At 37.9% G+C, this 18117-nt stretch overlaps 1 protein-coding gene across 1 annotated transcript in view; it reads left to right on the top strand.

The window, feature by feature from the left end:
• Positions 1-6103: 6103 nt before the first annotated feature.
• The window catches only part of Lama2 (laminin subunit alpha 2), a 581125-nt gene continuing 569111 nt past the window's right edge, over positions 6104-18117 (top strand). The window contains exon 1 of the mRNA XM_059272617.1: positions 6104-6266. Coding sequence (XP_059128600.1) covers positions 6158-6266 — 109 coding nt within the window. The 5' untranslated portion in view covers positions 6104-6157. The remainder of the gene's footprint in view (positions 6267-18117) is intronic.

Below are 18117 nucleotides of genomic sequence, written 5' to 3' on the forward strand. Positions count from 1 at the left end.
TAAGATTTCCACATTATTAAATATTATCCCCTTTTCTGGGTAAATCAATAGAAATTTTACGGAAAAGAACTGTATTTTGTGATTAGCCTGCAGGGTTGGATTCATTCATGCCATTTTCTCTTCTACAGATCATACATTGGAAGAGCAGGACAGACTTCCAGTGACAAAGGCAATGTCTCTGTTTACGTAGCATCTGTATCATCTGCATGTCAAATTTGGACACTTGGAGAGTGGCTAAAGAACTGAAAAACCTCACACATTAAATTTGTTTTATTTTATTTCAGTTTAAATAACCAGCCTTGACTGTGGCTACTGCATCACAAAGTTCAAATGCAAACACCCTAATAAGAAGGCAGAAATTGATAGTCTCTGTGAAAATGCAACACTCAGTCAGTTGTTGACTGTAAGAGACAAAGGTAGGATGTTGGAAAGAATGCCAACTAAATAGGAACCACTGGATTTTAGCAAGAAAGAAATTTTCAGAGATATTATCAGGTTTCATTGTGATAGAATACCAGGGTTTCAGAAGAGGTGATATGAATGTACAAACATAGATGCTGTTGATAAGCTTCATCATTATTAGAAATCTATGTGAAGAAACTGCAATCTTAAAGAACTATTTTATAAGATTACGGTGGTTTTGACAGAAGGTTACTCTCTGAAAACTGACAGCAGACCACATTGCCAAGGACAACATCCACACAGCTTATTGAATATAGAGAGGTCGAGCTGGTATGGGTTTGGAGCCTTCATCCCTACATTGTAATCTCTTTGACCATGGAAAAAGAAACTTGGACACTAACCCAGACACAAAACCCTCTACCTACCATCTATCCTGCCTGCAAGATGGGCTGGGGCAATGGTGGTGCAAAACTTGTTGGAGTGGCCAACAATGTCTTATTTCACTTGAGGTCCACTCCAGGAGAGGGAACCCATGCCCTACACTGCCTTGATGGCCAGGAACTAGAGACTAGATAGCCCAGAGACCTAGAGAAGAACCAAATATGACTGGCTGTATATATATATATATATATATATATATATATATATATATATAACTCACAGTTAGGTACCTTGTCCAGTCATCATCAGAGAGGCTTCCTCCAGTGGCAGCAAATGGGAGTGGCTGTAAAGACCCAAAGTCAGACATCATGCAGCGACCCAGTCTAAACTGAAAGTCTGCATTGGGTCCCTCCCCTTGGAGATCGGGGTATTCCAAGGAAGAGGCAGAGGAAAGACTGTAGGAGTCAGAGGGGATGGAGGACACCAGGAGAACATTGCCTAACGAATCAACTAAACAGGGCTCACAGAGCCTGCAGTAGCAAGCACAGGGCCTGCATGGGTCTGCACCAGCTCCTCTGCATATGTGTTATGACTGTTAGTTTGATGTTTTTGTATGACTCCTAACAGTGGGAGCAAGTGTGCCACTGACTCTTTTGCCTGCTCTTGGGACTTTCTTCCTCCTATTGGGTTGCCTTATCCTGCCTGGTATGAGGGCTTTCCCCTTGTCTGATTGTAACCTGTTTTGTCCTGTTTGGCTGTAGTCTCTGAAGAGGAAATAGTGTTTGAAGTTTCTGAAGAGGAAACAGAGGGGGAGTGGATCTGAGGAAGAGGGAAGATGGGAGGAAGTAGGAGAAATGGAGGGAGGGGAAACTGTGGTTGGGATGTATTACATGAGAGAAGAATCTATTATATATACCTAGACACCTTTGAATACCCTTCCTTTGAAAAGGAGGAGTCTAGTTCTCGATCCATTGCTTATGATCTCTATTTATTCTCCTCATTTGATGGAACACATGGTGTGATTAGGTCATATATAGCCTTATAAATTCACCACCTTCTTCAGTTGGCCAAGTTATAAGACTACTCAGTGAACCTTATGTTGGCATGTGTATGTTAAGAAGCTAGACATGTAACGTAATCCCAAAGTAAGTAGAGGGAAGGAAAGTTTTTAAATGAAGAGAAAATTAGCAAACCTGGAAATGTACAACAACAGTGATGACAATAATAATAATAGTAATAATAATAATAATAACAAATCCCAGTGAAATGCAAAGGTGATTCTTTGAATGCATCAGTAATATTTGCAAGAATCACACTAGACTGTTTTATCTAAATGCTCTCTTTTCCCCTCAACCAGCTAACTGAACAAAGCAAAAAATAGTTTCAAATGCCAGGAGAAAGAGGCCACCATAGCAGACTTCACAGACAATAAAAGAATAATGTATTTGAGAGAGAAGGAACATGAAGCTGGGTGGATAGGGAGGTGGGGGAGGATCTGGAAGGAGTTGAGGAGGAGGGGGAGAAAAGAATATAAGCAAAGTATATTGTATGAAATTCTCTAAGAATAAAAAAGAAAATTATTTTAAAAGATAATTAGCTATTATAAGTTATTGCCAATTGAATTTTAGAATATAAACAAAATAGATGAAGTCCTTAATAGTCGCAAATCACCAAAACTTGTATAAAAATTGAATTACTTTGTATATACATAAAACAATGATTTTAGATCTTATAATCAGGAAAATTATGAGCTTATACAACTTCAGTGTTGAGTTCCATCAATCATTTAGGGGAGAAATTATTATAATCCTCTATGAACTGTTTCAGGAGGGACCACATTCCAAGTAACTAAATAATGCCAATATTACCAATCCCTCATCAGAAAAAGGTTCACAAGAAAATTGCTATAGGATGGTATGTCCTATGGGTACAGCGAAAAAATACTTGTAAAGTCCCAGGTTAATTGTGATAGTATTGGTCTGCAAATGAATGTACAAATGAAACCATTGGCCACTTAAATTGTTCTTATATAGCTTTGTGTGTGTATGTGTGCGTACAAGTGTGTGCATATTGTGTGTGTGTGCATATGTGTGCATAAGCTAAGACCACAACATGAATTCTACATTTAAAAATTCAGTACAGTATTCTTCATTATTGAACACGAAAATAGCACAAATTAGTAGATCTAAATCAGAAACCTAAAGGTACAACAAATTGTGGTTACTTGGAGTTTATATATGGGCTCTTTGATTTAATATGAAAATAAACCTATACAATTCATAATGTAAACCTAAACAAATTGTGTTAATATATATGCAAAAGAGTTTCTTTTTCTTGCTTTTTTTTTTTTTGGTCAAAATTTAATACTCTTTTCTCTCAAAAGTTTCATCCAAAGAACCAAACTTTCTGTTTCGGTGAGTGCCTGTTGAAACTTCTAGCCATTATCATATGAGTGCCAATGGAATGGAAGGTTGCTTTTCATTCTGGGCAGAAACCAGGTAGAAGCATCAACTCTCAACACTTGCATTCCACCTGGGACCATTGCCAGACCCATATGGCCAGAAAATATATAAAAGAGATACATATCGAACAAGCACTAGTAAAATTGCATATTTGTACATAGCATAATCCTGTAAATTATGATTCGATGCATTTGTCCAAATCAGTAACATTATTGTTAGTATAAATATTTGAAAACCAAACCACTTTAAACATCAGACTTTCGTTAAACCATGGAACATTTAAAGTTTTGAAAGTATATTTAAGACACATGTACTTGAAAACTTCAAAACATGGTGTAAGATGTTAAAAATGTGAATTTATGAGTCATATATTGTTTGTAGAATGGAAGTTGCGGTATTGCTCAGATGTCAGTTTTCCCCAAATTAATTTGTAGACTCAACCTAATTGCAGTCAAAGTCCCTATCACCTCTTTTACAACCGTAGAAATTGATGAGTTAGTACTGTGGACTTTATAGAATCAACATTCTCTTATGATCCAACCTGGTAATTGTGATCCTGGGTCCCAAAGATCTGAAAAGTTATGCGCATGCAAATATATGTGCTTAGATGTTTATAACAACTATTAACAATTGTCCAAGCTTAGAAGCAATAAGGACGTTTTAAAAAAATCAGTGATTGCCAGAGACTAGGGGGTCAAAAGATGAGAAGAAAGATGAATTGGCAAAGTTTAGGGAGTAATTTTAGGGTGATGAAATGACCCAGCATAGCATATTTTCCAAATCCACAACCATATGAGGTAGCAACTTAACATGTATGTGCTGTGCAGGCTGAGTGATAACTGTGGGAGCACAGGGTCATTAGCTGTAACAAGATCACCTTGATGAGGAAGTCAGAAATAGTGGACACACACACACACACACACACACACACACACACACACACACCCTCCTTTTAACTTTCAATTAATTTCTATCTGAGTCTAAAACAGTTCTAAAACAATAAAGTAAAAATGTTCAACTTTATCAATAAAAATATTTTATCTAAGCAATGATACAAAATGCAAAAGCCCTAGAATAGTTGTGTTTTATTTTGTAAAACTAGTATAGGATTTAACATTACGTAACTTTGAAGTTTGTTCTAAATCTATAATTGGAAGCTCTGATGGAGATAAATATATATGCATATATCTCACACAATGAATTTGTTTTTTTGGGGGGAGAGAAGCCAAAGTTATCAGCTGAGAAAATGATACCATTTGCATCAAATATTGCCTCTGAGAGAGAGAGAGAGAGAGAGAGAGAGAGAGAGAGAGAGAGAGAGAGAGAGATAAGAGCAACCAGCCCTTACCTAAACCTTTTCTTTTTCCACAGACAGCACCACAATGTACTTGAAAGAAACCATAGCTCTAAAAGTAGAAGCTTAGACATGCCTCTAGGAGGGTTGCTAATGAAAGAAGGATCTCAGCTGTAGATTCTCATCAGTCCCTTAGGAGAGTTACTTCCTATTCTCCTGAAAGGAAATTCATTGAAAATACTGTAACTTCTATGCAGCATCTTAAAAATGGATATATCTTAACTATAAACTGAAAAGGGAAATAAGCCATCTGCGCAACTGTATGTATCACAATATGGAAATACGTGCATAAACTTCCTTAGTAGGCAAAACAGAGCATACTAAGACAGGGAGTTCAACAGAGTTGCAATCATTGGTAGGGGTCTTGGAAATGTTATACAAATTTTGGTGAAGTGGAAACCTACAAAACATTGTCTTAATTGGCTTAATTGTTGCATCCTATAAAATTAGTAAATACAAATTTTTATAAACAAACTGCAATCATATTTCAAATATAAAACAATTTTTTTTTCTTAAAAATATCTACAGGTTTTGCCCACGCCTTTAATCCCAGCACTTGACAGGCAGAGGCAAGTGTATTTCTGAATTTGCGACCATAGTGAGATCCTGCTTCAAACACACACACACACACACACACACACACACACACACACACACACACACAGGGGCGGGGTGGGGGTGGCGTGGGGGATTATTTAGAAGACCGAGAGAAGGGCATCCTGATCCCATGGCACACTGATGCAAAGGATATCCTGTGCCTCTGAAAACCTATTAAAAGTTGCTATTTGATGTCTTACTGAGAACCATTGGTCAATAACCACCTGGTATGGAGGGGCCATCTGACCCCAGTGACAGAAATACTGTTCTGTTGAGTTAAAAGGAAGAAGCCGCCATGACTGAAAAATGGAAATTTTCGCAGACACTTTATCCCCTTTTAATAATGTCCTCTGAGTAGAGGGACAACTTCCAACCAGTGGAGTGACGAGAAACATTTCAATAGAGCTAGGACAGCTTTAGTCTGCCACCTCCTGCTGCTGCCTGGACAGTCACCTCCCAGGAGGGGCGTCTCTGCAGGTGACTTCAGTTCCTTAATACTTTAGCACCCTGGCCTTGGGACAGTCCGGGATCACCTGGACCCAAGGCAGCTGCACACAGTTTTGCCAGGACTTTTTGAGGAGCAAAAGTTTCTAACTTTACGGATTTCTGGGAGATAATGTTTTCCATCTGGAGGGATTTTGCAGACCCCAGACTGCCTTGGTGTCAATTACTTTCTTAATGCTAAAGAAGTTTTCATAAGTCCCACTGAGATGTGATTCCCCTGACAGAGGAAGCACCCAGAGGAAAAGTCCTTTTAACCAAGGACCCTTTAAAGGCCCAGGCCTGGGAAGGGGTGGGGACTGTCTGTCCTTTTTTCCCCCACCCTTGGGCGGTGGCGGGGCAGAGCTGGGGAGGGCTGTCTCCTCCTCTTTTCCCCCTGCAGCTGCTCACTCTAGCCTGGGCGGACTGGAGGCAGCAACTCTGTGGACTCTGGAGGAGCGGATCTGCTCTGGCCGCCACGATGCTAGCGGCCGCCGGGGTCCTCCTGCTCCTGCTCTCCGGGACAATCGGAGGCTCCCAGGCGCAGCGGCCACAGCAGCGGCGACAGTCCCCAGCGCATCAGCAGAGAGGTAGGGGTCCAGGGCGCCCTTTCCTGGGACCTCTGCTCCTAACTGGCTTCAGCTGGCAAGAGGCGGCTGGCTAGGGACCACTTTCTTGCTTTACTTTAGGGCTTATGCTTCCAAGCAAAAGGGACCAGGACTCCTGTAAGTTCAGGGTCAGATCCCTGAGTGTGAGAGGTGCAAGGGCATTACCTCCAGTAGAAGGGACCTCAAGCGCTTTCTGCTTTTTCGCTCTCAAAGTCCTGGAAACTGGTTTAAGGAAAACTTTTCTAAAGTTCCCAGGGCAGCCTTTTTCCAATTGAGAGAAAATGTTTCATCAAATTAGATTCCATTCCTGCAGAGGAAGGCTTCCCCGAGCTGGAGTTTATCTTAGAACTTTGAGTTAAGTACATTTTTTTTTAACTTTAGGATCGCGTTTCCAGTTATTTATATAAAGTAGTTTAGTATGTGGGGTAGCACATCCATCCTCACAGTTGTGAAATCTCCTCGCGCTTAAAATAAAGACTAGACCTCTGTATCTTCAGACTCCAGGGACCAGATACACATTTCAGGGGCTTTTGTGAAACAAGTATGTTCAGTACAACTAAATTACTTTTATCAGCACATCTTAATGTTTCTGTGCATATCTTTCTGAAAAACTGGGGAGCCTTTGAAGGGTTATCAGAATTTTAACGAGATGTGCACGCACAGCACTGAGAAACATCATTTGTAACACATTGTTCCAGGACGCATGCCCCAAAGCTGAAAAACTTGAATCAAAGTAGAAAGCATTTCAGAAATATGTGAAATTTCTGTTAAAATATTTACCCTTAAAAGTGCAAAATCTAGAGGAAAAAGCTTGGGACAGTTGGAGGAGGCTGAATCTGGTAGCGTTTTGAAATACAGTTTCTGTTTATTAAGTAACTGGAATCAAGCCATGCCTAATAATTTTCTTTTTTGTTATAATAATAATTGTTCTTGCTCCAATCTATCACTTTCCACACTACTGTTTAAGAAGACATGTACAGACACCCTGAGCTCCTTGCTGTAATCTCTGATGATAGTTCCTAGAATAAAAATGACTTCCAGCCTCTCTAGATAACTTCCTTCTATTTTTTGCAGAGGCGAAATGAGGTCAATGTGGCACAAATAATAGAATTACTTGAGACTGTGCTTTGGGGGAAGTATGGCTGGCAGTTGGTTTGAAAAAAAAATGCTACATTTAACCTTTTTTTTTTTCTTCTTTCTTCAACTGTGATTAGCAACAGGTGGTACTTTAATACTATTGGGCTCTGGGAGAGATGGGCTGGGTCTGTGTATTCTCCATTAGAATAAGGCAGAGCTTCAACCCTGCAGTTGAAGTTGAACTCACAAGCTGAGTTCAGGAGAAATTTTTCTGCACACGCATATGTATATGTTGTATATGTATAATATATATATATATATATATATATATATATATATATATATATATATATATATAATTTCCCCATGCCCTCTTCTTACATCTATTTATTTACTCTTTTGTGGTGGGGTGTACACATGATGGTGGCATATGTGTAGCAGTCAGAGGTCAGTTTGGAGAAGTCACAACTTTCACTATCTGGGTTCTGGGTATAAAAATCATGTCATCAGGTTTGGGCAAGAATTCTTACCCAAGGAGTCATCCTCCTGGCTTTGTAAATGTCTTTGTTATAGCCATTTGTTACAATTATTGCAATATATTTGGGGATAGGTTCCAGGATAAGTGATTTAAATTTATTAATAATAAAAGTATATTTAAAATTCATTTTATGATGACTTAAATTAGTATGGATGCCTTATAATTTAATGTACTTATACAGAAGTCATATAACCTTGTATTACAAGATCTATTTTCATCTTCAGTTATCATTATTCCCAGGAGACTAATTTAAAACCTAAGGCTTGGAGTAGTACCCACAAAAATTCGCATAACTGATGAGAATATTGTCATTTTCAGAAACTAAAAGAGTAGCCAGTATTATTTATGCTCACATTTCCTTTCCATGGTGTCAGGGTCTCTTTACTTTCCTTTTAGAAGGCTGTTTTCTTTTTGATATTGCATTATCAGTAAGAGTCACTGAATATGGTTTGACAAAAAATGTTTTCTTGGTTACCATCAACTTTTCTGGTTTTGATTATATGTACTAGCAGTGACCTTAATGTCCCAGCACTAACTGTGAAGGATTTCTGTTTTCGCTATAGACCAGTGCCAACTTATTAAGGATACTGATGTGTGGTATATTTAGACTTTGTAACATAGAGGTTCTCAACCTGTGGGTCATGACATCTTTGGGGAGCTGAAAGACCTTTTCAAGGGGTCGCATATCAGATATCCTGCATATCAGATATTTACATTGCGATTCATAACTGTAGCAAAATTACAGTTATGAAATAGCAACAAAAATAATTTTGTGGTCGGGGTCACCACAACATGAGGACTGCATTAAAGAGTTGTAGCATTGGGAAGGTTGGGAACCACCACTGTAACCAGATTCTATTTGCTTCTCCTTTTTCTTGAAACTATTGCACACTTTCTATAGAACACTGAATTATAGTGTGAATATCAGTGATTCAATAAGTTTGATTTCATAAAGGAAAAACTTTACTGTCCTGTTAATATAAAAAAATAGAGTGATTCAGTCAACCTTTCAGCACAGCAATAAATAAAATAAATGCTCTCTGAATTCACTTGATTAATATGTAGGTTTGGAAGCATAACAGTATGTAATCTTCAATTGAGGGAAAAATAATTTCCCAAGAATATTGTATAGTGAGTGAAATCAATCTGGTAGTAAGGCAGTTTTCTTATGTTCCCTGCATAGATAAAAAAACATACAATTTAAGTTGTCAGAACTTCAGTTAGTCTGAAGTTAATCTGCTTGTCTCAATTTGGTTGTTGGTGAATAACAGGTCCAGAAATTTCAGAGGTCTCCACACTTGGACCATGGAGCCTGCGTGAAATTAGTTTATTACTCATATCCAGATGTTAAATGATTCATTCTCTTCTGGAAATGTACTGTGCCCTCTATTAATGCACAGGAATGAGAATGACAATACCAGTGTGAATTGCAGCAGTTTTTGTGTGAATATATAGTCTGGAATTGTGGCAGAAAAGTCAACTTTCATTCACATCCACATAGAAGCAGACAAGGTTAGCACAGTCGCGTACCTGACTGAAAAATCCCTGACTGAAAACTCCACAGGCAGGGGGACAGTAGTTAAGGCTTTGAAAATATGTTCACGAGAGGCACAGTCCAAGGGAAGACTTTTATTGAAGAAGAAGGGAAAGGAAAGGGAATATAACAGACCTCTTCAGACCTCAAGAGGTTCTTATATGAAAAGGACTGAGAGGGTCTTCTTGAAATGATTCCATAGAAGACTATGTGAAAAAGGAAGACTCTACTCCAATAAAAAGAGCAATCCTGATCTGTCTGCCATTCTGCTTACCCCTCATTCCAAACAGTAGGGCAATAACTAGGTGCTGCTCCTTGCCTCTGAAATGTCCGCCTGATGATCAGACGCCCAGCTGGCCAGGTGTTCCTCAGGAGGAGATGCCATGCAGAGGAAGTTACAGCATGTGATGTTTTCAGTCTTGTTTCAGTTCCAAGATTCTGGAATTATAATTTATTGTCTTTGGAGTGAATACTTGTCTTTCAGTCTCTGGATTCTTAAAAATGTCAACAAAATGTTCAACGTGTTTAAATGTGTATTTAGATGCCTTTGGGAATTTAAAATAAAAACATGTTTGGGACAAACCTTGCTCATTTCTAGCAAAAATACTTAAACATTTGGTAAGGAATTTCCACATCACTGACAACTGCATGATTTTAAAACATCGTGTGTTATAAAATGCGAGAACAGTTTATAAATGACCTAAGATATTGCTGTGGGGTTTATTGTGGTCATAAACCTAAAGTTATTGTTTTTAACCTTTGTTTTGCCACTTTTATGACTTGATAGTTTATTTACTGTTCCCTGACCTAATAGTTTAGTAAAAATTCTTCAAAACAGTTAAAGCTGAGAATAAGAACATATCCAAAATTGACTGATTTATATAGTAGTGTTAATAAAGTTGATACAAATACTTTAAGTTTCACATATCAGTGAATGAAGATTTCAGTTTGGAGCATTGAGGTTTTTTTAATACAGCTGTATCATGCAAATTACTGAACTGCATCTGTATAAAAGATGTTGGTCATTAAGAAGCAAACATTGGGCATGCTTTTCCCATTCTTCCTAACTCACTTCCTGAAATGTGGGTCAGTTGACACCTTTAATTATGGTGTCATTATCATTATAAAGCCTAATTAGGTAACCCAAGGGTTCTAGCCACGAATGGTGGCTGCAGGAAAAATGATATTATATTTTCCATGAGGGATAGGTAGAGAGAGATTTCTAAATAGGAGACTGAGAAGATGGTTCTGTAAGTGAAGTGTTTGCTGTTCAGCATGATGATTTGAATCTGGATGGCCAGTGCCAACGTAAAAGCCAGGAGTAGTGGCCATTGTCTGAAACCCATCACAGAGCTGGAGAAATGAAGATCCTGGGGATTCTCTGTCCAGCCAGTGTAACTGGATTCATGAACTCCAATTTTACTGGGGGACCTTCTTTCAGATGTAAGACACTGACATTGAGCTCTGGCTCTCACATGAACACACACACATATGTAAGTGCACATACATGTAGATAAAATATAAACCCACAGGCTGGAGAGATGGCTCAGAGGTTAAGAGCACTGACTGCTCTTCCAAAGGTCCTGAGTTCAATTCCCAGCAACCACATGGTGGCTCACAACCATCTGTAATGAGATCTGGTGCCCTCTTCTGGCCTGCAGTCACACATGCTGTATACGTAATAAAAATAAATAAAAAAAAATATATAAACCCACACATACATACACTTCAAATTTTTCATATAATTCCTACTCTACTGTAATAGCTATGAATAAAAAAGTGTGCTTGATGGTACATTTCCCAACACAGAGAATTCACCTTTATTCACCTACAGCCGAGCATCGCTGCTATTTGTCCAGTCACACATCTAGTAAATACTGAATGTTCTTTGACAATGAATGTACTAGACCTCTAAGATTGAAGTACTACTTCTCTTGGTCCAAATAGACATAATAGGAATTATTAGTCAGTAAACTTTGTAACATATCTCACACCTTTCTTTCTTTCTTTCTTTCTTTTTTTTTCGAGACAGGATTTCTCTGTGTAGCTTTGCGCCATTCCTGGAACTCACTTTGTAGCCCAGGCTGGCCTCAAACTCACAGAGATCCGCCTGCCTCTGACTCCCAAGTGCTGGGATTAAAGGCATGTGCCACCACCGCCTGGCCACACCTTTCTTCATAACATATGTTGGGATTAGAGGGCCACACATCTGTCCACAATGGAAGTAGAGTACCCAGTAAGGCCAGAGAATGGCAACAATCTTAACCTTGACCATATACTGCAAAAATCAGGGGGTGGTTGGCTGTTTAAATTATAGAATACAAAGAATTCAAGTTGTGCTTAATTCATGTCAGCATGGTTTTTCAGTAGGATTCTACTTTGCTGTTGAGCAGGGTTTTAAAGATTTCCAAGTAGAGAGGAATAACAACAACAGCAACAACACATTATTATTATTATATGGAAGTTAGAGGAAAAACAAAACTGATTAGTGCAAGATTCATGTCAAGGTTGGTGTATGTAAATCAAACAGACAGACATAAGAATGACACACAAATCCCCATCACCGTGGAAAGTATATTTAGTTGGATAAACATGGGGTGAGAGGAATATGGTGAATATATAATGAAGTAACACAGTTTAAATAAAACAGAATATAGTTGATGATAAACACCTGGAGAAGCATACAGAAGAAAGAAGGGTCCATAGAAGAGCAAGGAGATTGACTACTATTGTAAATGGGTTGGAAAAGGTTGACCTCATGAAGAAGGGTCAACTTGAGCAATTGCTTGCAGGTAGAGTAGAATGTGGAAAAGAAATCCCCAAGCAGGGAGCAGCATTGACTGGGCCCAATTAGAGGGCTCAGAGAAGTAGCATGAGCTAGATTACACAGTTTCGACCACTGTAAATCTTTGGCTTTATAGTCTAAATGAGATGGAAAGGGTACAGGTTTTGATCAGAGTTAATAAATGACAGAAATCATACCTACATCTTTCCTCATGTAGACACAGCTCACTGGAACTAGACTCAATGTCCAAGAATAAGACTATTTGCTGCTCATCTCTTCTCGCAGATGTCCTGTGCATGGAGGATGTTAAATGATTCTATGTGGTAGAACATTATACCTCAGAATGCCTCTCTCTGTAAAACTCAGATACCCGATCTGACACTTTCTTCCTTTTGTTATCATCAATACTGTCCCACAATTCAAAGCATGTCAGTGCCTGCCTCAGTAAATGCTTTTGCAGGGACATCTACAGCTCTCTTTAGATTCTGCCAGTGCACTCAGAAATACACTGTGGACTTCTAAGGGTAATTTTCTCTCATATGCACTTTAAAACAAAAGTGAGGTATTTTCAGTCCCACATAGATTTGTCTGTTCTTTGGAGTCGCCTTTGTTATTATCCATTTCAATATCAAAGCTAAACTTCAGACATCATTGTTAAAGTGACAGAAAGATATATTGGTCTGATGACCTCTTTTATGAAATGAACTTTGAAACATTGCCTATTATAGGAACAGAAGTTTATTCTCTGTTCTGTTTCGATTTTTATAAATAAGAATCACTGTAAATCTTACATTGACCTTTGGACCAAAGTAATGTGATTAGGGCATGATTTAATTCTGTCATTTAAGACAAAAGTTACAAGAAGAAAATTGCTTAGCTTTTCCCTTCGGCCATCTCTCTTTCATTCCCATTTAGTAGCCTGCTTGAGAATAAAATATGGTAGTTGAAAGAGATGATTTTAGCATTACATTTTTTAAGAAGACATATGCAGAAAATTCCACTTACATCTTTCATATTAAAAGGCACCGATAATTACTAAGGTGGGCTTGAAACAATCTGAATTTACATGGTGAATTAAAGCTAAAGGCTTGTCAAACATATGTAACATAGATTAATTTTTCCCTTAAATCATTTTCCGTATTGTTTTCATTTTTTTGAGGTAAGGCTTCATGTATTACAATTTGTCTTGAATCTTGCTCTGTAAACACATCTGGCCTTGAACTGCTGATGCTCTTACCTCCACATCCCAGGTGCTGGGATCACAGGTGTGTGCTACCACATACCTCTTTGAATTGTCTTGAATCCAAGGCTCTGACAACCAGGCTGTTGCACATGTTAGCAAGGGCTCTACTACTAAGTATAATTTGGAGATGGTGTGTTGTTTTTTCAAGTTTTTAAATTTTTATTTGAAGACGTGCCATTTAGTAAAAGACCATGAAGTCAATTCTATTTGTGAGTTATTCCTGATAACACCATGAAGAGCTTAATACAGTTCAAATAGCAAGCTAATCTATGCAAATTCTGAATCATGAACAGTGTCAGAGCTCTGTGGTGCCTGGCACTTTGGCAAGGCCCCTTTTGCAATGCTGCAACGTTTCTCTATGTGTGGTCCTCTCAGCTGACTCTGAGCTGCATGTCTCCCCAAGGCTCTTCCTTCAACTGCTCTCCAGTGCCAGATGGTTTCATTTAGTATAATAGTATTTAGTAGATTGTATACATTAGCATATTTACTTACATAATGGGGGTTTTTAGTCAGTTAATATAATTATCCTCAGCTTATAGAGGGACAAGGATAGATGTCCTGCAGTCTGTCAAGGACAAAGAACAATTCCAGTGTAGTTTTAAGACTTCAAAGTTCATTTTTGTTCTGATTTTATGAATCCTAAGGCATCAACTCTTTTGGAGTTTTAGATGTCTATGTTTTATATAATACCTTGAGAAATTATATCTTCCTTTGTGAGTTTTGTTATTTTAATTTGAAAATAGCCATGAGACTCTACTCTTCAGAGGCCATCTTCATTTTAACTAATACACTACATAAAACCATGTGAACATATAAACATACATAACTAACTAAAACTACACTTGAGGCAGCAATGTATGGATGCAAATATAACTAGAATTTCTGCTGTAGTATTCTGAACTTTGCAGCTTAGCCTGTAATAAATTACTTAGTGCTGCATATCTTGTGATAATTTCAATTTTCACATGCATTTTCCTGTTTTAGAAATAACTCTGAATATGAGAAACATGCACTTGAAAGATGGCAAAAATTAAATTGATAGAAAAGTTACTACTTATCTAATATCAAAATTTTGATAGACAGTTAATCTTATTAGTAATGTAATTGAGTTAGAACATACATGTGGAAATGATTGGCAGTGAATCAATGCTTGTTACTTCTTTTTCTTTTTCCTTTGAGTATTGGGCTCAACAATAATATTTCCAGCACACATGAAGATAATTTTGCTTACAAAAACAAAACACCCTAAAATATTCCTTTAATACACCCTAAGAGACTACACATGTCAAAACTATTTCGCTGAACAGGTGTTGAAAAATTCTGTCAAGGTTACACAGGTCAGCATGGGAGATAACAGGAAACACGAACCTCTATAATTAACTAATCTTCATGTTAGTAACTCAGTGTGAGAAGTGAATTGAAACAGACAAAACTATGTAGACATTAAGAATACGTTTTGACTCTCTGCACTTTTTCCAGTTAAAAGATGATTGCTGGTTTTAAGTATCTTTCTGTTTTACATACTTGTTAACTAAGTATTGAGAAAGCGTTTTTTATAGAACCTTGTAACAAACAGAAAAATATATCACACAGTTTTGTAAAGATTAGCTACCATTCCTAGCCTATGAAGTATTTATATCCATGATTGACATCTGCTTTGGTGAGATGTAGAAAATATCTCACTATAGTTTGTTTATATTGATTTTCACTAAGGACAAATAATTGTCTTGAAACAGAGTTTTAATACTAAACTGGAGAGAGATATTAAAAAAAAACAGTATATATTGTACAAAAGAATGGTTATTTTTTGTTTGTTTGTTTTGTTTTTTGTTTTTGCTGCAAGATTTCTTTGTGTTACAGCCCCGTGTAACAGCCCTGGCTATTCTGGAACTCCCTTTGTAGAACAGGCTGACTTCAGACTCACAGAGATCTGCCTACCTCTTGCCTCCTGAGTGCTGGGATTAAAGGTATGCACCACCAACAACTGGCTCAAAATAATGGTTTTCATTATGACCTTTAATTTTTATCTTTTTATTAAGAATTTTCTATTCATTTTTACGTACCAATCACAGATCCCCCTTTCTTCCCTCCTCCCACCCCCCAGCCTTCCCCCCAACCCACACCCCATTTGAGAGGGAAGCTTTTAAAGCAGCTATCTCATCTTTTTTAGTTTTTTAGAACACATGTTTCGCAATTAAGCAAACATTCTTTTTCTTTGTCATGTAGACTTTATGTTGCAATATATTCTTCCTATTCTAATTTTCTTCAGAATTTCTCTTTAAATTTAAAATAATTTTTTTTTCATGCAATAGATTCTGATAACGAATTCCCTTTCCTCAGATCATCCCGAGCTCACCTATCCAAATTCACAATCTTTCTTGTTCTTTCTCATTAGAAAACCAACAAGCATCTTATAAAATAATAACAAGATAAAATAAAATAAAATAAAATAAAATAAAAACAAAGAAACCCGAATAGTATAAAAAAGAGCCAAAGAAACACTTAGGGAGACAGAGACGCAGACATTCATACACACCAAAAACCAATAAAACCAAAATTGGAAGCCATAATGTATAAGCAAAAGTCCTCCAAGGTAAAAGAAAGAAAGAAAGAAAGAAAGAAAGAAAGAAAGAAAGAAAGAAAGAAAGAAAGAAAGAAGAAAAAAGAAAAAAAAGCCCAAACAAATCACTATGAGACAAAACAAACAATACTTCAAAAAATACCACTGAGTTCTTCTCGTATTGACTATATAATGTTGATCATGGGGCCTGTCCTTAAGTGTAGTTTGTATACCCAGTGCGACTTCACTGGATAAAAACAATTTTTCCTTTGTGAGCAGTTACCAGCTGGAGACAGCTTTTAGGTTAGGGGTGAGGGCTTGTGCTCACCTCCCCTCTCACTACTGGAGCCCTGTCTGGATGAGACCTTTGCAGGCCCTGTGCATGTAGCCCGTTTCTGGAGTTCATAGGTGCATCAGTCCTGTTGTGTCTAGGAGGCTTCGTTTCTTTGGTGTCTTCCATCTCCATGGGTTCTTACAATGTTTCTTCCTTCTCTTGCAGAGTTCTCTTAGCCCTGAGGGGAGGGGTTTGATGGAGACATGCTATTTATGAATGAGTGTTCCTAGGTCCCTTACTCTCTGGACTCTGTCCAGTTGTAGGCCTCTGTATTTGTTCCCATTTGCTGCAGGAGAAAGCTTCTCTGGTGATGGTTGAGCAAGACACTGATCTACGAGTCTAGCAGAAGGTTGTTAGGAGTCATTTTATTGCTGTGTTCCTTTAGCAGAAGAGTAGTTGTTTTTTTTTCCCTAGGACCGTAGCCTATCTAGTATCAAGTTCATGACCACCTGAGCATGTCAGGCATGGGTTTCATCTCATGGAGTGATTGGTGGCTTCCACCGTGTTTGTGCCACTATTGTACCAGCATCTCTAGCAGGCAAGTCACCACTGTAGGAGCTGGGTTGGTGTTCACTTTTCTCTTCTTGTAGCATACAGAGTACCTTCCAGTACCATGAATACTAGTCAGCAGGTGAAGGCTCTAGGTAGGCACCTGCTTGACGGCTTGACTTTTCTGTGTTCAGAAGGTATTGTCTTTAGCAATAAGGACTTAATTCATTTGCAGAGAGCAACCAGTAGCCTTGGCCATAACCTGGGTTGTTTCAGTGTTTCTGTTTGGCTAGCAACTTGATTAGCTGTAAGTCTTTTCTGGCACTGAAGGTTTCGTTTGGTGGTGAGAGATGCCTGGTTGAGGCTTTGTCTTCCCTGTTATTCGGTGATTCCATTTAGATTTCTTTCATATATGTACAGATTTTAAGATGCTTCTAATGTATTAGTTTTCTATACAATCCCTCAAATGGCCTATAGTTTTAACTGTTCTTCCCAAATTTCCTCCCCCATCCCTCTTTTCCCTCCCTTTCCTGGTTTGATCCTCCAGTTCCAGCAGCCTCCCTTTATCCACAACTACCTATTTTATTTTCCCTTTCTAGGGAGATCCTTCTCTCTCTCATAGTCTATACCTAATTTCTGCAGTGATATGGATGGTAGCATGTGCATTGAAGAGTTAACAGCTAATGTCCACATAGAAGTGACTATATATCACATTTGTCTTTTTGTGTCTGGATTACCTCACTCAGTATGATTTTCTTATAGTTACACCCACTTTCATACAAATTTCATGATTTCATTTTTTAACAGCTGAGCAATTTTTCATTGTGTAAATGTAACACATTTTCTTCATTCATTCATCAAATACACTTTTTCATTTCTTTAATTTTCTTCCTTAACCTTACGTAGAAGGTTTTCTACTTAACTTTACACATTGTGTTCCTTATATGGTGTCCTCTGAGAAGTATTGAGGAAGCAGTGCCATTCTCAAGCTTCTCACTACTTCAAGTTTGTGAATTTTACATTCAGGTATTAATTCCTTTGGAGACAACCTTTTTTTTTCTCTTTCCTAAAGCGTCTGCTGTGATGTTCTTGTTCACTTAGTTGTGAATTAATTTCTGCTGGTCTTTCCTGAGGATTCCAAGCTGTATTCTGTTTTCAGATCTACCTGATAAGGAATGTTTAGAAAAATAAAATCTAGGTTACCTCAGTAGGTTGTTAACAAAATAAGAGGACACAAAATTTCAAGGGAGTGGGATCTAGGGGGAGTTAAGGT

Source organism: Peromyscus eremicus, chromosome 8b (assembly GCF_949786415.1).
Source record: "Peromyscus eremicus chromosome 8b, PerEre_H2_v1, whole genome shotgun sequence".
NCBI classification, from domain to species: domain Eukaryota; kingdom Metazoa; phylum Chordata; class Mammalia; order Rodentia; family Cricetidae; genus Peromyscus; species Peromyscus eremicus.